Source organism: Mustelus asterias, chromosome 17 (genome assembly GCF_964213995.1).
Source record: "Mustelus asterias chromosome 17, sMusAst1.hap1.1, whole genome shotgun sequence".
Lineage (NCBI taxonomy): Eukaryota > Metazoa > Chordata > Chondrichthyes > Carcharhiniformes > Triakidae > Mustelus > Mustelus asterias.
In genome coordinates, this window is record NC_135817.1 from 83,208,827 (window position 1) to 83,229,378 (window position 20,552).

At 44.1% G+C, this 20,552-nt stretch overlaps 1 protein-coding gene across 2 annotated transcripts in view; it reads right to left on the reverse strand.

The window, feature by feature from the left end:
• Positions 1-19,835, reverse strand: part of LOC144506648 (E3 ubiquitin/ISG15 ligase TRIM25-like) — an 86,727-nt gene extending 66,892 nt beyond the window's left edge. The window contains exons 1-2 of one of the 2 annotated variants that reach the window (XM_078233041.1): positions 18,480-19,835; positions 16,818-16,913 (exon numbers count right to left, since the gene is read on the reverse strand). In XM_078233041.1, coding sequence (XP_078089167.1) covers positions 16,818-16,913; positions 18,480-19,046 — 663 coding nt within the window. In that variant the 5' untranslated portion in view covers positions 19,047-19,835. The remainder of the gene's footprint in view (positions 1-16,817; positions 16,914-18,479) is intronic. The other variant, XM_078233042.1, reaches the window with a different exon arrangement.
• Between the last annotated feature and the right edge of the window lie 717 nt (positions 19,836-20,552).

A 20,552-nucleotide genomic window follows, 5' to 3' on the forward strand; every position in this document is an offset into this window, starting at 1 on the left:
TATCACGTCTGGCTCATTACATAACACTAAGTCCAGAATAGCCTGTTCCCTCGTGGGCTCCATCACAAGCTGTTCCAAAAAGCCATCCTGTAAACATTCAATGAATTCCCTTTCTTTGGGTCCACTGGCAACATTATTTACCCAGTCCACCTGCATATTGAAATCCCCCATGATCACTGTGACCTTGCCTTTCTGACATGCCCTTTCTATTTCGTGGTGCATTTTGTGCCCCTGGTCCTGACCACTGTCAGGAGGCCTGTACATAACTCCCATTATGGTTTTTTTGCCTTTGTGGTTCCTCAACTCTACCCACACAGACTCCACATCGTCTGACCCTATGTCGTTTAGTGCTATTGATTTAATTTCATTTCTAATTAACAAGGCAATCCCGCCCCCTCTACCCACCCCTCTGTCTTTTCGATAGGTTGTGAATCCCTGGATGTTTAACTGCCAGTCCTGAACCCCCTGCAACCACGTCTCTGTGATGCCTACCACATCATACCTGCCAGTCACAATCTGGGCCACAAGCTCATCTATCTTGTTCCGGACATTGCGGGCATTTAAATATAGCACCTTTAATTCCCTATTGACCGTCCCTTTTTGTTTTCGTAGTGTGGTGGACCTTGGTCTACTGAGCCTTTCCAGACACTGTGTCATATTTTGTGAGATGGGGACTATCGTAACCTCTCCTGAGTGCTGTCTTTTCGTGATTTTTTGTAATCCTAAGCAGCTACGCTTCCCACTGATTCCTTCACCTCTTGGTTCCCTGACTTTCCCTTCCCCCCCAATCTCTAGTTTAAAGTCCTATTGACCACCCCATTTACTCTCTTCGCCAGAACACTGATCCCAGCTCGGTCCAGGTGGAGACCATCCCAACGGTATAGGTCCCCCCTGCCCCAAAACTGATGCCAGTGTCCCATGAAAAAGAACCCTTCTTTCCCACACCACTCTTTCAGCCACGTGTTAACTTCCCTTATTCTTGCCTCCCTATGCCAATTTGCACGTGGCTCGGGCAGTAATCCGGAGATTATGACCCTTGAGGACCTGTTTTTTAATTTGAATCCTAGCTCTTTATAATCTCTAAACAGGTCCTCTTTCCTAGACTTGCCTATGTTGTTGGTACCAACATGGACCACAACAACTGGATCCTCCCCCTCCCTCTCCAGTATCCTTTCAAGCCGGTCAGAGATGTCCCGCACCCTAGCACCGGGCAGGCAACATACCATACGGGACACTCTATCCTGCTCACAAAGGATCCTATCTATCCCCCTGATAATAGAATCCCCTACAACTACAACTTGCCTATTTACTTCCTCCCCTTGAATGGCCTGCTGAACCATGGTGCCTTGGTCAGCTGACTCATCCTTCCTGCAGCCCTGTTTGCCATCCACACAGGGAGCAAGTGCCTCGTACCTGTTGGACAGGGTCAAGGGCTGAGGCTCCTGAGTTCCTGACTGCTGGTTCCCTTTACCTGCCTGACTTGCAGTCACACCCTGCTGTCCCTGGCCACTGGCAGGATTTAAACTATTTACTCTGACAGGTGTGACTGCCTCCTGAAACACAGTGTCCAGGTAAGTCTCCCCCTCCCGGATGTGCCTCAGTGTTTGAAGCTCAGACTCCAGCTCATCAACTCTGAGCCGGAGTTTTTCAAGCAGCCAACACTTACTGCAGATGTGGTCGCTGTTGCTCGCAATGGGATCTGCCAGCTCCCACATCAAGCAGCTCAAGACTTGGTTGAAAGAGGGACAGGACTGGCAGCTGAATATTCCAGGGTACAAGTGTTTTAGGCGAGACAGAGGAGGGGCCAAAAGAGGTGGGGGAGTAGCGGTATTGGTTGGAGAGCATATTACAGCGGTGCAGAGGGAGGACAATTCGGAGGAGTCGTGTAGCGAGTCACTCTGGGTGGAGCTTAGAAACAGGAAAGGCGCAGTCACTATGTTGGGGGTGTACTACAGGCCCCCCAACAGCCCAAGGGAAGTGGAAGAATGGATATGTCAGGAGATACTGGATAGGTGCAGGAAATATAGGGTTGTTGTAGTGGGAGACTTCAATTTCCCTGGTATAGACTGGAAATCGCTGAGGGCAGGGACTCTGGATGGTGAGGCATTTGTAAAATGTGTACAGGAGGGTTCGTTGGAACAATATGTGGACAGCCCAACTAGAGAGGGGGCTATACTGGACCTGGTGCTGGGGAATGAGCCCGGTCAGGTCTTCAAAGTTTTGGTCGGGGAACATGTGGCAAATAGTGACCACAATTCTGTTAGCTTTAGGATAGTGATGGAAAAGGATGAGTGGTGTCCCAAGGGTAAGGTGTTGGATTGGGGGAAGGCTAACTTTATTGGGATCAGGCAGAAATTGGCAGCTCTTGATTGGGAGAGGCTGTTTGAGGGTAAATCCACATCTGGTATGTGGCAGTCTTTTAAGGAACGGTTGTTAGGGCTACAGGACAAGCATGTGCCTGTAAAAAAGAAGGATAGGAAGGGTAGGATTAGAGAACCGTGGATAACCAGGGAAATTGAGGGACTGGTCAAAAGGAAAAGAGAGGCGTATGTTAGGTCCAAGCAGCTAAAAACGGAGGGAGCTCTGGAGGAGTATAATGAAAGTAGGAAAATACTCAAACGGGGAATTAGAAGAGCAAAAAGGGGTCACGAAATGTTCTTGGCAGACAGGATTAAGGAGAATCCCAAGGCATTTTATTCATACGTTAGGAACAAAAGGGTTGTAAGGGAAAAAATCGGACCTCTCAGGGACAAAAGTGGGGACTTATGCTTGGAGCCCAAAGAGGTAGGGGAGATCCTAAATGAATACTTTGCGTCGGTATTCACTAAGGAGAGGGATGTGTTGACTGGGAGTGTCTCGGAGGGGAGTGTTGAACCGTTGGAGAAAATCTCCATTACAAAGGAGGAAGTGTTAGGTTTGTTAGAGAATATAAAGACTGACAAATCCCCAGGGCCTGATGGAATCTATCCAAGGCTGCTCAGGGAGACGAGAGGTGAAATCGTTGGGCCTCTGACGCAAATCTTTGTCTCGTCACTGGACACAGGTGAGGTCCCAGAGGATTGGAGGATAGCCAATGTGGTCAGTAAGTTTGCGGACGACACAAAACTGGCAGGACTTGCAGATAGTGAGGAACATTGTCAGAGGCTACAGAAGGATATAGATAGGCTGGAAATTTGGGCAAGGAAATGGCAGATGGAGTTCAATCCTGATAAATGCGAAGTGATGCATTTTGGTGGGAATAATGTAGGGAGGAGCTACACGATAAATGGAAGAACCATAAAGGGTGTAGAGACGCAGAGGGACCTGGGTGTGCAAGTCCACAGATCTTTGAAGGTGACGTCACAGGTGGAGAAGGTGGTGAAGAAGGCATATGGCATGCTTGCCTTTATAGGACGGGGCATAGAGTATAAAAGTTGGGGTCTGATGTTGCAGATGTATAGAACGTTGGTTCGGCCGCATTTGGAATACTGCGTCCAGTTCTGGTCGCCACACTACCAGAAGGACGTGGAGGCTTTGGAGAGAGTACAGAGGAGGTTTACCAGGATGTTGCCTGGTATGGAGGGGCTTGGTTATGAGGAGAGATTGGGGAAACTGGGATTGTTCTCCTTGGAAAGACGGAGGATGAGGGGAGACTTAATAGAGGTGTATAAAATTATGAAAGGCATAGATAGGGTGAACGGTGGGAAGCTTTTCCCCGGGTCGGTGGTGACGTTCACGAGGGGTCATAGGTTCAAGGTGAAGGGGGGGAGGTTTAACACAGATATCAGAAGGACATATTTCACACAGAGGGTCGTGGGGGCCTGGAATGTGTTGCCGGGCAAGGTGGTGGAGGCGGACACACTGGGAACGTTTAAGACTTATCTAGACAGCTATATGAACGGAGTGGGAATGGAGGGATACAAAAGAGTGGTCTAGTTTGGACCAGGGAGCGGCGCGGGCTAATTGTTCCTGGTTTCTCGTTTCAAGGCTTCATTCTACGATCATCTTGCTGGTGCCAGTACAGAGTGAGACTGCGGATAGTTGGGAACCTGTCTCGGGGGCAGGGAATTCATATGGTGTTCGTGGAAGTGGAAATGACTAGGGTTGGGAAGCATTTTCCGATCGGGGCCATTGTGATCTCCTGGACTCGTTTCGATCGCCTCAGGGGGTCGGAGAGGAATTTCCCAGATTTTTTTTTCCCCATATTGGCCCTGGGGTTTTTCACTCTGGGTTTTCGCCTCTCCCTGGAGATCACATGGTCTGGAATGGGGGGGTGGGGGTAAGTTAATAGGTTGTAATGAACAAAGCATCGTAGCTGTGAGGGACAGCTCGGTGGATAGGATATTGGTATGTAGATAGGCTGGAAAATTGGGCAGGGATCCTGGATTCAGGATTCAATCCTGGACCGGGGAGCGGCGCGGGCTTGGAGGGCCGAAGGGCCTGTTCCTGTGCTGTATTGTTCTTTGTTCTTTGTTTGTTCTTTGAGTCCACAAATCCTTGAAGGTAGCAACACAGGTGGAGAAGGTGGTGAAGAAGGCATATGGTATGCTTGCCTTTATAGGACGGGGTATAGAGTATAAAAGCTGGAGTCTGATGATGCAGCTGTATAGAACGCTGGTTAGGCCACATTTGGAGTACTGCGTCCAGTTCTGGTCGCCGCACTACCAGAAGGACGTGGAGGCGTTAGAGAGAGTGCAGAGAAGGTTTACCAGGATGTTGCCTGGTATGGAGGGTCTTAGCTATGAGGAGAGATTGGGTAGACTGGGGTTGTTCTCCTTGGAAAGACGGAGAATGAGGGGAGATCTAATAGAGGTGTACAAGATTATGAAGGGTATAGATAGGGTGAACAGTGGGAAGCTTTTTCCCAGGTCGGAGGTGACAATCACGAGGGGTCACGGGCTCAAGGTGAGAGGGGCGAAGTATAACTCAGATATCAGAGTGATGTTTTTTACACAGAGGGTGGTGGGGGCCTGGAATGTGCTGCCAAGTAGGGTGGTGGAGGCAGGCACACTGACATCGTTTAAGACTTACCTGGATAGTCACATGAGCAGCCTGGGAATGGAGGGATACAAACGATTAGTCTAGTTGGACCAAGGAGCGGCACAGGCTTGGAGGGCTGAAGGGCCTGTTTCCTGTGCTGTACTGTTCTTTGTTCTTTGTTCTTTCAGTGACCTGTGTACCTGTACACACAGATCCCTTTGCCTATCAATACTCTTAAGGGTTCTGCCATTTACTGTATATTTCCTATCTGTACTCGACCTTCCAAAATGCATTACCTCACATTTGTCCAGAATATAAAGTAATATAAAGTAATTTATTTGAGCATTCAGATGCTGGGCATCAGTGATGCATTCCTTTGCTCGAAGAAGCAAAAGTTTTTTGTTCTTCTTTTTCAACTGTTAAATCTGTAATTATTTTCCGTGTAATCATTTTACTTTTCCTATAATTACTTCAAATCCTTGTCCATTTGAAATCTGTAATCGTGGATACAAATAAACAAAGACCATTTAACATCACAACCCTTTGCTTGAGTCATCAGTTTGTTATCTTGTAATTCAAGGGTGGAAAGTGCTTTAAGTGAAGTGAGTGTTTTGTAAAAGACAGAAAGTCAAATAAGTCCATCATTGCCTTCTCTAATACCCTGACTGGCAGAACAAATCCATCAGAGGTGGCAGCACACTGATTCACAGTAGAGAGTCATTTGCTCTGAGAGTCCTCAACATTGACTCTGGACCCCCATGAAGTTTCATGGCATTGGGTCAAGGAAACCTCATGCTGCCTATCAATGTTCTTCATTTCACTCAGCTCAATACTACACCATAACAATAAGAGCAAAATATTGTGGATGCTGGAAATCTGAATTAAAAACAGAAAATGTTGGAAAAGCCTATCAGGTTTTGCAGCCTCTTTGAAGCGAGAAACAGAGTTAACATTTCAAGTTGAAAGGGAAATTGATGGGATTGAAGGTGGATAAATCTCCAGGTCCTGATAATCTTCATCCCAGAGTACTTAAGGAAGTAGCCCTGGACATAGTAGATCCATTGGTGGTTATTTTCCAAAATTCTTTGGACTCTGGAATTGTTCCTACAGATTGGAGGGTAACTAATGTAAGCCCACTATTCAAAAAGAGAGGTAGAGAGAAAACAGGGGAACTAAAGATCAGTATGTCTAACGTCGGTACTGGGGAAGTTGCTAGAATCTATCATCAAGGATTTCATAACTCAACATTTTGAAGGCAGTGGACAAAGACAGCATGTAGTTACAAAAGGGAAATCATGCTTGATAAAGCTATTGGAATTTTTTGAGGATGTAACTAGTAGAGTTGACCGAGGAGAACCAGTGGATGTGGTTTATTTAGACTTTCAGAAGGCTTTTGACAAGGTCTCACATAACAGACCACTATGTAAAGTTAAAGCACATGGGATTGCAGATAATGTCTTGAGATGGATAGAAAGCTGGTTAGCAGGTAGGAAGCAAAGAGTTGGCATAAATGGGTCTTTTTCTGATTGGCAATCAGTGACTAGTGGGGTTCCGCAGGGATCTGTGCTAAGACCCCTACTGTTCACATTATATATTAATGATTTGTTAGAGGGAACCGAATGTATTATCTCAAAATTTGCAGGTGATACAAAGTTGGGTGGGAGAGCGAGCTGTGAGGAGGATGCAGAGATGCTTCAGCGTGATTTGGACAACCTGAGTGTGTGGGCATCTGCATGGCAGATGCAGTATATAATGTGGACGTGAGGTTATTCACTTTGGTAGCAATCATAGGAAGACAGATTATTATTTGAATGGGTGTAAATTCAGAGAGGTGGATATTCAACGAGACCTTGGAGTCCTCGTACATCAGTCACTAAAAGTAAGTGCAAGCTGGTGCAACAGGGAGTAAAGAAGGCTAATGGTATGTTAGCCTTCATAGTGAGAAGATAGGAATAGGGATGTTTTGTTGCAATTGTATTGGGCGTTGGTGAGGCCACACCTGGAGTACTGTGTGCAGTTTTGGTGTCCTTATCTGAGGAAGGATATCCTTGCTATAGACGGAGTACAGCAATGGTTTACTGGGCTGATTCCTCGGATGCAGGGCTGTCATAAGAGCAGAGACTACGGCGGTTCAGAATATATTCACTAGAGTTTACAGCAGGGTAGATTCAGAAAGAATGGTCCTAATGGTGGGGGAGTCCAGAACGAGGGGTCATAGTTTGATAAGGGGTAAACCCTTTAGAACTGAAGTAAGGATAAATTTCTTCACCCAGAGGGTGGTGAATGTATGGAATTCACTGCCACAGAATGTAGTTGAGACCAAAACGTTGTCTGATTTCAAGAAGAAATTAGATATAGCTCTTGGGGCTAAAGAAATCAAGGGATATGGAAGGAACTGGAGATCAGGTTATTGAATTTGATGATCAGCCATGATCAAAATGAATGGCGGAGCAGGCTCAAAGGGCCAAATGGCCTACTCTTAGTTCTAGTTACTATGTTTCTATAAGTTAAAGATAATTTGTGCAATCACTCCTAGCTCTCAGCATCTAGCACTGAACTTTTACTTTGCTCAACTGCTCCACCCCCTCTTAAACAGTATAAAATCCATCACATTCTTCCTTCTCTTTAACTCTGAAGAAGAGTCATGTGGATTCAAAACACTAACTCTGTTTCTCTCTCCACAGTTGACTGTCTGGTGACTGTCTGTGTGGAGCTTGCAAATTTTCCCCATGCCTGAATTGGTTGAGTCTTGCAACACATAATTGCTCGACTGGGTTTGTGGCAGCTGGTGAGAGAACCTATAAAAGGGAAAAACTGGCATCAGCCTGTGTCATAAAACTCCTTGCCGCAGTTCAATCTGTCCTTGACAGTAGGTAGGAGTGACTACCGCATAGTCTGATATAAAGTCCTGTTTTCACACTGAGGGCACCTTCGTCGTGTTGTGTAGCACTATCCCCATTCAAAATAGAATAAATTCAGAACAGATCTAACAGTTCAAATTCAGCATCCATGAGATGCTGTCAGCCAACAGCAGCAGCAGCAGAATCATATTCTACCACAATCTCTCATGGCTTGGCATCAAGCATCAACCATGACCAATTACTTTATAGGGAACCTCCATGGACTCAAACGACTGAAAAGTCATGATTCTGGGCGATGAATGTTATGACTTCCCCACAAGCACATTTGTAAATGCGGAGAGGCATAAAATAAATGGGCAGTGGGGAGGAACCCACACCCTATTCCCCATAATAAATCAGGCAACCTGGCTGCCCTTAGGCCTACTGAGGCTCTTAAGTGCTAATTAACTGCCACTCAGGGCTTCAATCACCTCTGCCACAATTTTTCTGTATGCAGGGGAATAGCAAGCAGCCAGGCATCTTTCACTGCATGACTACTGGAGAACAGTGACCACGACATCACACAACCCTGCCACAGCAACCTCTGCAAGACATGCCGGATCATCGACACGGATGCCATCATCTAACGTGAGAACACCATCCACCTGGTACACGGTACATACTCTTGCAACTCGGCCAACGTTGTCTACCTGATACGCTGCAGGAAAGGCTGTCCCGAGGCATGGTACATTGGTGAGACCATGCAGACGCTACGACAATGAATGAATGAACACTGCTCAACAATCACCAGGCAGGAGTGTTCCCTTCCAGTCGGGGAACACTTCAGCAGTCACGGGCATTCAGCCTCAGATCTTCGGGTAAGCGTACTCCAAGGCGGCCTTCACGACACACGACAGCGCAGAGTCGCTGAGCAGAAACTGATAGCCAAGTTCCACACACATGAGGACGGCCTCAACCAGGATCTTGGGTTCATGTCACACTATCTGTAATCCCCACGACTTGCCTGGGCTTGAAAAATCTCACTAACTGTTCTGGCTGGAGACAATACACACCTCCTTAACCTGTGCTTAGCCCTCTCTCCACTCACATTGTGTGTACCTTTAAGAATTGATTACCTGTAAAGACTCGCATTCCAACCATTATCTTTTGTACATGTTTGGTCAAAGGCAGTAATGAGGTCTGGAGCTGAGTGGTGTTGATGAAACCCAAAATGAACATAGATCAGCAAGTACAGTTTGATAACAAAGTTAGCTACCCATGACAGAATTTTATGGGGGACAGATTACCTGGTCCCTTCCAGTGATGTCACAGTAAGGTTATGATTTGATTGGCTAATAGGGAATCTGCTAAATTTGAATGTGTTAAATTTGAATCTGTGCTAAATTAATTGTTATAAGTTGCGTTCAGATTGAGATAATAAGCAGAGATATAAAAAAAATTAAAATTTAAGAAAACAAATTAAATAAAATAAGGATGGAGGGTCAGGTGATGTGTTGTACCTGAATGATGTGGGAGCTGGTGGACCCCATTGTGGTTCCCAGTGACCACGTCTGTAGTAAATGTCAGTTGCTCAAGGAACTCCAGTTCGGAGTTGATGAGCTGGATTCCGAGCTTCGGATACTGCGACATATCAAGGAGGGGGAGATTTACCTGGACGCTGTGTTTCAGGAGGCAGTCACACCCCTTAGACTAACTAACTTGAATTCGGCCAGTGGTCAGGGATAGGAGGGTGTGGCTGTGAGTGAGGCAGGTAGAGGGATCCAGGAGGTAGGGTTGCAGGAGCCTCAGCTCTTGTCCTTGCCCAACAGGTTTGAGATTCTTGCTCCCTGTGTGGACGGGAATGGGGAATTCAGAGGGGATGAGCCAACTGACCACAGCACCATGGTGCAGGGAGCCATTCAAGTGGGGAAGAGAAAAATGTGGTTGTAATTGAGGATAGCATAGTTAGGGGCACAGACACTATTCTCTATGACCAGGATTGAGAATCCTGAAAGTTGTGTTGCCTACCTGGTGCTCGGGTTCGTGATATCTCATCTGGGCTGCAGAGGAACTTAGAGTGAGAGGGTAAAGATCTAGATGTCATGGTCCACGCAGGTACCAATGACATAGATAAAACAAGGGCAGAGGTTCTACAAGGGAGTATGAAAGCTAGGGGCTAAATTATAAAGCAGAACCAAAAAGGTAATAATCTCTGGATTACTACCTGAGCCACAGGCTAATTGGCACAGTGTCAATAAGATTAAGCAGGTCAATGCGTGGCTTAAAGATTGGTGTGGGAGAAATGGGTTTGAATTCTTGGGACATTAGCACTAGTACTGGGAAAAAAGGACCTGTTCCAATGGGACGGTCTTCATCTGAATCATGCTGGGACCAGAGTCTTAGCGAATTGCATAACTAGGGCTGAAGATAGGGCTTTAAACTGAATAGCGGGGAGCAGGGTTCAGTTCTAGGGAAAATTAGAAAACCCAAATTGAAGGAGGAGGTAAGTGTGCAGGTTAATGATGTGGTGGATGGTTACCAGACAATAAAAGAGCAGGACAGAATCAGTGAATGTCATTATGCACCAAGGGATTATAAAAGAGTAAGGAAATTTACCAGTAGAACAAATTTAAAAGCTTTGCTTCTACTTGCATGGAGCATTCGGAACAAAATTAATGAGTTAACAGCGCAAATACAAAAAGCATATGATTTGGTGGCATGGTTACAAGGAGACCAGTTCTGGGAATTGAATATCCAAGGGTACTCAGCATTTCGGAAAGACAGACTGAAAGGAAAAGGAGGTGCTGTAGCTTTGCTGGTGAAAAAAGGGTTCAGAGCTGTAATGAGAAATGACATAAGCACGGGAGATTAAAATGTGGAATCAGTCAGGGTAGAAATAAGAAATAGCAAATAAGGATAGTTAAGGATCCTCGAGGGAGTAGTGACCATAGTATGATAGATTTCAAAATTCACTTTGGGGTAAGAAAATGGAGTCTCGCAATAGCGTTTTGGAATTAAAGGAAATTACATCGTCATGAGGACAGATTTGGCCCGAGTAGAGTAGGCAGGAAGACTAAAAGGTAGCACAGCGAATGAGCAGCAACAGTTGTTTAGAAGTACTTGGTAGGGATAATCTATAGGTCCCCAAGCAGTAGTTCTGCAGTGGGGCGCAGTATAAACCAGGAAATACCGGGGGCTTGCAAGAAAGGTACAGAATAATCATGGGTGATTTTACAATGCACATTGATTGGAAGAATCAAATTGGCAAGGGTAGCTTGGAGACAGAGTTCATTGAATGTATTAGAGATTGTTTCTTGGAACAGTATGTTGTGAAACCAATCAGGGAGCAGGCTACTCTGGATTTGGTATTGTGTAATGAGGAGAGATTAATTGATGACCTCATAGTTAAGGATCCTCTAGGGAGTAGTGACCATAGTATGATAGAATTCAAAATTCACTTTGGGGTAAGAAAATGGAGTCTCACACTAGCGTTTTGGAATTAAAGGAAATTACATCGGCATGAGAACAGATTTGGCCCGAGTAGAGTAGGCAGGAAGACTAAAAGGTAGCACAGCGAATGAGCAGCAACAGTTGTTTAAGGAAATACTCAAGTCCTCACAACTAAATTACATCCCAGTGGGGAAGAAAGATGGTAAGGGGGTTAAAAAACACCCATGGCTAAACAAGGAGGTCAAGGACAATATAAAGACAAAAACTAAGGTATACCATATTGCAAAGGCCAGTGGCAAGCTGGAAGATTGGGAAACTTTCGAGCATGAACAAAGGGATACTAGAAAAGTAATAAAAACAGCTAAGGTAAATTACGAAAGAAAACTAACAAAAAATATCAAGAAAGATAGCAAAAGCTTCTATAGGTATATAAAAGGGAAGAGAGTCGCTAGGGTGAATGTTGGCCCCTTAAAAGATGAAACCAGAAAATTAATAGTGGGGAACACTGAAATGGCGGAGATCTAAGTCAACACTTTGCCTCAGTGTTCATGGTGGAGACATAAGTACCATTCCTATAGGAACGAGCAAGTCAGAGGTAATAGAAAGGGTAGAACTTAGAACAATCAACATCAATAGGGAAAAGGTGTTCAGTAAACTATTGGGATCGAGGACACATAGGTCCCCCAGGCCTGATGGCCTACATTCTAGGATATTAAAGGAAGTGGCGGCGGAGATAGTGGATTAATTGGTTATAATATTCCAAAATTCCCAGGACGCAGAAAAGATTCCAATGGATTGGAAAAATGCGAATGTAACGCCCTTATTCAAAATGGGAGGGAGGCAAAATGTGGGAAATTACCGACCAGTTAGTTTAACATCTGTTGTTGGGAAAGTGTTAGAATCAATTATCAAGGAAGCAATATCAGGACATTTGGAAAGTCAAAATGCTATCCATCAGAGTCAGCATGGTTTTATGAAGGGCAAATCATGTTTGATAAATTTGCTAGAATTCATCGAGGATGTAACAAGCAAAGTGGATAATGGGGATCCTGTAGATGTAGTATATCTGGACTTCCGGAAGGCGGTTGATAAGGTACCACACAAAAGGTTAATTCACAAGGTTAGATCACATGGGATTGGAGTAGTTTATTAGCTTGAATAGGTGACTGGCTGAAGGACAGAGACAGAGAGTCAAGATAAATGTTTTTTTTCTGGATAGCAAAAAGTAACTAGTGGGGTGTCACAGGGTTCGGTCCTTGGGCCCCAGCTATTTACAATCTATATTAACGACTTGGATACAGGGATAGAAGGCTCTATCGCCAAATTTGCAGATGACACAAAAATAGGTGGGACAGTAAGTTGCAAAGAGGAAATAAGAGTCTTACAAATGGATAGATAGGAGAGTGGGCCAAAATGTGGCAGATGGAGTTTAACGTGGATAAGTGTGAGGTCGTCATTTTGATTGGAAAAATGGGAAGGCGACTTATTATTTAAATGGGGAGAAACTTCGGGGTGTTCCGATGCAGAAGGATCTGGGTACTCTCGTTCATGAGCCACAGAAAGCTAGCATGCAGGTACAGCAGATAATAAAGAAAGTGAATGGAATGTTGGCAGTTATAGCTAAAGGAATAGAATATAAAGATAAGGAAGCATTGTTGCAACTATACAAGGCATTGGTGAGGCTGCACCTGGAATACTGTACACAGTTTTGGTCCCCTTATTTGAGGAAAGATGTAGTGGCATTGGAGGCAGTTCAGAGGAGGTTCACTAGATTGATTCCAGAGATGAGGAGTTTGCCGTATGAAGAGAGATTGAACAGTTTAAGACCATAAGACCATAAGACATAGGAGCGGAAGTAAGGCCATTCGGCCCATCGAGTCCACTCCACCATTCAATCATGGTTGATTTCAACTCCATTTACCCGCTCTCTCCCCATAGCCCTTAATTCCTCGAGAAATCAAGAATTTATCAATTTCTGTCTTGAAGACGCTCAACGTCTCGGCCTCCACAGCCCTCTGTGGCAATGAATTCCACAGACCTACCACTCTCTGGCTGAAGAAATTTTTCCTCATCTCTGTTCTAAAGTGACTCCCTTTTATTCTAAGGCTGTGCCCCCGCGTCCTAGTCTCCCCTGCTAATGGAAACAACTTCCCTACGTCCATCCTATCTAAGCCGTTCATTATCTTGTAAGTTTCTATTAGATCTCCCCTCAACCTCCTAAACTCCAATGAATATAATCCCACGATCCTCAGACGTTCATCGTATGTCAGGCCTACCATTCCTGGGATCATCCGTGTGAATCTCCGCTGGACCCGCTCCAGTGCCAGTATGTCCTTCCTGAGGTGTGGGGCCCAAAATTGCTCACAGTACTCCAAATGGGGCCTAACCAGTGCTTTATAAAGCCTCAGAAGTACATCCCTGCTTTTGTATTCCAAGCCTCTTGAGATAAATGACAACATTACATTTGCTTTCTTAATTACGGACTCAACCTGCAAGTTTACCTTTAGAGAATCCTGGACTAGGACTCCCAAGTCCCTTTGCACTTTAGCATTATTTAGGCCTATACTATCTGGAATTTAGAAGAATGAGGAGAGATCAAATTGAGGTATACAAGATGATAAAAGGTATGGATAAAGTAGATGTGGAACAGATGCTTCCTCGTGTGTGGCAGTCTAGAACAAGAGGTCATAGTCTTAGGGTAAGGGGTAGCAAATTTAAAAGAGAGTTGAGGAGAAACTACTTTTCCCAAAGGGTTGTGAATCTGTGGAATTCGTTACCCCAAAGTGCGGTGGATGCTGGGACAGTGAACACATTTAAGGAGGAGTTAGACACATTTTTAACTGGTAATGGGTTGAAGGGTTATGGGGAGAAGGCAGGAAAATCGGGATGAGGAGCATATCAGCCATGATCAAATAATGAGTGGCCTGATACTTCTCCTATATCTTATGAACTTATGAAGATACATGCAGCAAGGCCTGGACAACATTCAGGTCTGTGATGACGAGCGTAAAGATTATAGGCAAGTAATATTTGAGCCACATAAGTGTCAGGAAATGATCATTTCCAACAAAATAGAATCTAACCAAAAGGACCACTGTTCCAGTGACACTCAGCACAAGTATGAGGATCTGCACCTTATCTTTCAATTAGGAATCAATTAGGAATCAATTTCCGGAATCAACATTGTGTTCAACAATTTCAGACCATAATCTCTGCTCCATTTCCTTTGCTTGTTTTGCTTTCGTTTCAGCCAGCAGCATACCTACTCTGGGCATATCTTTTGGTTATTTGTTTCTTTTCTTGTTTGAGCCCCTGGAAGACTAATCTTTCTGTCATTCAATCTCTCCTGTTTTCAATCCTATCACAGACCTTCCTTTTGTTCTTCTCTCACACACCCTTGCTCAAAACCTATTTAATCTCTAATATTTCCCAATCTGATGAAACGTCATAGATCTGAATGATTCTGTTTCTCTCCATTGATGCTGTCTGATCCACTGAGTGTTTCCAGCATTTTATGCTCCAGGGACCTGGGTTTGATTCCCGGCTCGGGTCACTGCCTGTGTGGAGTTTGCACATTCTCCTCGTGTCTGCGTGGGTTTCCTCCAGGTGCTCCGGTTTCCTCCCACAGTCCAAAGATGTGCGGGTTAGGTTGATTGGCCATGCTAAAATTGCCCCTTAGTGTCCTGAGATGCATAGGTTGGAGGGATTAGCGGGTAAAATATGTAGGGAAATGGGGGTAGGGCCTGGGTGGGATTGTGGTCGGTGCAAACTCGATGGGCCGAATGGCCTCTTTCTGCACTGTAGGGTTTCTATGATTCTATGATTCTATGTCTGTATTACAGAATGTAACTGTCGTAATGTGCCTTTTCTTGATATATAATTTCAAAGTCAAATGGACAAGATACAATTCTGTCATTTCCAGTGTCTTGTATCTTTTCTGGTGCCTAGGTAAATGCAAGATAGATCATCTGGTTTTATTTTAATTTGACTTTTTTGTAAGGATTTTATCTGACTGGCTGTTATAGACGCAATTAAGGATCAACAACATTGTTATGGGTCTGGAAGCGCATGCAGGCCAAAGATAAAGACAGCAGATTTTCTTCCATGGAGGACATTAGTGCACCAGATGGTTTATTCTCACAATCCAGTAGTTTAATGAACATAATTACTGAGAGAAGCTTTTCAATCGAGATGTATTAATTTATTGGTCAGAGACTTAACGGGACCAGACATAGAAATACTGTGGCTACAAGAGCAGGTCAGAGGTTAACTCACCTCCTGACTCCCCAAAGCCTGTCTACCATCTACAAGACACAAGTTATGAGCATGATGGAATACTCACCACTTAGCTGGATAACTGCAGCTCCAACAACGATCAAAAAGATGGACACCATCCGGGATAAGGTGGCCCATCTGATCAGCAATCCACTGGACACATCAATTCCTCCAACATTGTGCTCATGGGAGCACTGTGTACCATCTACAACCGACTCTGCAGGAACTCACCAAGGCTCCTTCGATAAAACCTTCCAAATCTGTATCCTCACCACCTTGTGGAACAAAAGCAGCAGGTGCCGGGAAACACCATCAACTAGATGTTCCCCTCCCCTCTACCATCCTGACTTGGAACGAAAGCGCTCCCTCACTGTTGCTGGGTCGAAATCCAGGAACCCCCCCAATGGCGCTGTGAGTACACCTATACCACATGAATTGCAGCAAGTTGTTCACCACCACCTTATCAATGGGCAATAAATGCTGGCCTAGTCACCGAAGCCCATAACCCTTGAATGAATAAAAAAATACTTGGGCTATGTCAGATCAAGACAGTGGTTCACCAACATTCAGGTCATGCAATAATACTGAAGAATTACACATGTGACACATTACCATCTTCTCAAGGGTCATTACAGATGTGCGGTAAATGCTGGCCTTGCCAGCGACGCTTGCATACTCTTTTGAATTAATTTTTTTAAATGAATGACCGAGGCTTGAGTGTGCAAGGCATAGTTTCAAAATTTGTGGCTGTCATAAATCTTGGAAGAATTGTGAATTGTGAGGACTTCAAGAGAATGTAGACAGGTTGGTGGAATGGGCAGAAATGTGACAGACATCAATTCGTTTGAGGGCAGTGTAATTCCTGGGAAGTTCACCGTATGCATCCCCATGACTTGGGAGGATGAACAGCCATAACCCCAACCATGGTCAGAATCAATGAAGCAGAAAGCAGATGGTGCTGAGTTATACCCCAATGTCCTGGGCCGATGGTGGAGAACATTTCTGTTCTTCCATAGTCCAAGACACTAAGAGAGATTTCCTTCGCAACCATGTCACTTTTCAAATCAGATTTTGACTGAGTCATTTTTGGAGATTATCAAAAACTTGTTAATATTCTATCTGATGTGGGAGTGGAGATAAGCATTTCACCCCACATTAAACACACTGCTACTCAGCGTAACCAGTGACACGTCCCTAACAGAACCAGCCTGATTTATCAGTTCTCTTTCTGAGATATAAGATACAGCTCCAAGGAAAATCCTTTCCAAATCCAATTACATACAATTTTCCTACCTTTATTTCAGCTTCTGATTTCTTCAAGTCTTGTTGTTCAGTTGCATAATTTTCCTGAACTCTATGAAGGTTTGCAACTTTTACCTTCAACTTGTCCTAAAAATGGCAATTGAAATAGTTCAGTAAGTGGATTCCCAAAAGGAATTTAAACAGAAAATGACTATGTTCCAGGACTGATCTTTGGTAGGAGTGGTGCAGAAATTTAAAGGACTGGGACACATTTAGCAGGTTCATCTCGGTTTTAAAATAAATTATGATTATCAAGAAATAGGATCACAAATAATCACAAGAATAAAATATTTTGATAAATAAATTCCAAATTGTTACAGACACAATCATAATTTTTACATTCAGTTTCTGCTCATCATCAGGAAACACCATGCAGAGTTAAAGAACAATCAGGCTGAGGTAGTGTAACACATTTTTGTGAGGTGATTCATTTTGGTAGGACTAATTTAAATGTGGATTACAGGGTCAAAGGTAGGGTTCTGAAGACTGTGGAGGAACAGAGAAATCTTGGGGTTCATATCCACAGATCTCTAAAGGTTGCCACTCAAGTGGATAGAGCTGTGAAGAAGGCCTATAGTGTGTTAGCTTTTATTAACAGGGGGTTGGAGTTTAAGAGCCGTGGGGTTATGCTGCAACTGTACAGGACCTTGGTGAGACCACATTTGGAGTATTGTGTGCAGTTCTGGTCACCTCACTATAGGAAGGATGTGGAAGCGCTGGAAAGAGTGCAGAGGAGATTTACCAGGATGCTGCCTGGTTTGGAGGGTAGGTCTTATGAGGAAAGGTTGCGGGAGCTAGGGCTGTTCTCTCTGGAGCGGAGGAGGCTGAGGGGAGACTTATTAGAGGTTTATAAAATGATGAAGGGGATAGATAGAGTGAACGTTCAAAGACTATTTCCTCGGGTGGATGGAGCTATTACAAGGGGGCATAACTATAGGGTTCGTGGTGGGAGATACAGGAAGGATATCAGAGGTAGGTTCTTTACGCAGAGAGTGGTTGGGGTGTGGAATGGACTGCCTGCAGTGATAGTGGAGTCAGACACTTTAGGAACATTTAAGCGGTTATTGGATAGGCACATGGAGCACACCAGGATGATAGGGAGTGGGATAGCTTGATCTTGGTTTCAGATAAAGCTCGGCACAACATCATGGGCCGAAGGCCTGTTCTGTGCTGTACTGTTCTATGTTCTATTTTCAAGCAGTCAGTCTGTAATAAGATAAAAGCAAAACACTGCAGATGCTGGAATCTGAAACAAAAACAGAAAATGCTGGAAAATCTCAGCAGGTCTGACAGCATCTGTGATGGCTCTATTCTTTCAACAGATGTTGAGCCTCTTCTCGCTGCTGCACTATAAGTGAAAACCTTTAGTGTCGGCAAAAACAATACTGCACTACTAAATTTCTGCAATTAGTTGTAATATTAGTATTCTTTTCAAAACTGGAGAGATTTGAGTGGCTAAGTTTAAAATTGACCTGAACGTCAGAGTAAAGGATATTGGAATTGTTTTATAATTTTATAGAATATATATGATAGATTACATTGTGTAAATCATAGCAACATTTTCTTTGTGATGATTCAATTACAGTCTAGTTTTTATCAAAGATGAACAGCAATATGTGAAATTCTGACAGCATCTGAAAAATCAACACGCACCTTGATTTTAGCTTCTGCCTGATCCAGACTCAGCAGAGTGTGGGATTTATGCATCCCTATTACTGTACAGGATATACACACACACTTTTCATCCTCCTCACAGTAAAACTCAAGAATTTTCTTATGATCCAGGCACTGTCTCTTTGTAAGGTCAGCTGTAGGCTCGATCAGGATGTGGTCATTGTAGGTCTCTTTTGTCAAATGCGGTTTTAAATGAAGGGAACAAAATGAAGTTTCACATTTGAGACAGGTCTTCACAGCTGGAGATGGATTCTCAATGCAGTATTCACACATGACAGGGGCAGATTCAGCATGAGTGGTCTGGGACTGGTTGTACTTCTCCACTATGTTACGTAGAGTGAAGTTTTTCTCCAGGTAGGGCCTAGGGCTGAACTGTCTACGGCACTGAGGACAGCTCACTCCACCTGGAACTCCTGAAAATCGCCAAACATCGTCGATGCACTTCAAACAGAAACTGTGCTGGCAGGGCAGTACGACAGGGTCCTGGTATATCTGGAGGCACACCGCACAAGTCAACTCCTCTGCAAAAGCTCCGGCAGCTTCCATTCTTCCAACACTGCAAAGATAACCCACGTATAGAAATAGGAAGTGGAAGAGAAACGAACGGGTGGAACCGTGACTGGAGAGAAAAATATTTGCTTTCAGTTTCAGAACCCGACTGAAGTTTAACCCTTTGAATTCTGCAATATTGAACAGTAAAAATACAAGGGCCCATTTTAACTCCGTGCATCAGAGGCTTAATCGTGATGGGCAATGACTGTCCCATTTTCACCACGTTACTTATACAAATGCACTGTCCACTTCCAGCGATCTTTAAAATAACTGCTGCAGACCTTACACACAATACCACAGGATTTTATTTTTCGGTGGGGACAGGAAGATCTCTTCCTTAGCCGCCAAAAAAGGTTCGGATCACCTTTGGATCTTCTCCTCCCCTTCCTTTGCCCAGGTTCTGACCATTGGCAAGTTTAGCATAGGAGGTGTTGATTTTCCTGCACTTCCACAATTGGTTTCACTGGGACCTGCTGCTTGTCCGTAGGGATATATGTGTAGAAACAGAGAATCCACGATGCCTGAAACGGGTTTACATAGCTAAACTGCGCCTTCTGTTTTCCTCAATGTATCCACTTGAGTATGGGCAATGTTATCAACATTGGTTTGATGTATTCCTAATTTGATCAGTAAACATTTGATCACACGGCATCTGGTTCTCTGACACAAAAATGTGTTGCTTGATCACATGACATTTGATTATGTAACATTTGCCCAGCTGTTTTCTAATGTTATTGCCTCAGAGCTCCAGGGACCAGGTCTTGGATGACTGACACATTCTCCCCGTGTCTGCGTAGTTTTCCTCTGGGTGCTCCAGTTTCTTCCCACAGTCCAAAGATGTGCAGGTTAGGTAGATTGGCGATGCTAAATTATCCCTTGGTATCCCAAAATGTGTAGATTAAGGGGATTAGCAGGGTAAATTTGCATGGTTATGAGGATAGGGCAGGGAGGTGGGCCTGGGTAAGATGTTCTGTCAGAGAATCGATGCAGACTTGATGGTCCGAATGGTCTGTTTCTGAATAGTAGGGATTCTATGATTCTATGAGATTAAGAGCACAAATTACAAATTAAAGAAAAAGGAAATATTTAAGAATATGTGATTTTTTTTATTTGTTCGATATTGATCTTGTTGAATCACTAGTATTTTGGGATTTCTTATTGCAGTCTACTATTGAAACATCACATAAGTAGCTTTTATTTAAATATTCTCAAGAAGTTTAAGCAAAAATATATACTCAAGAAGCTCGACAGCATCCAAGACAAAGCAACCTACTTGATTGGCACCTCATCCACCACCTTTAACATTCACTCCGTCCACCGCCAACACAAAGGTGCAATGTGCACCATCTACAAGATCCACTTACCGAAGGCTCCTTCAACAGCATCTTCCAAACCCACAACTGTTTTCATCTAGAAGGATAAAAGCAGCAGACACATGGGAACACCACCACTTGCAAGGTCCCCTCCAAGCCAGACATCATCCTAACATGGAACAAATCA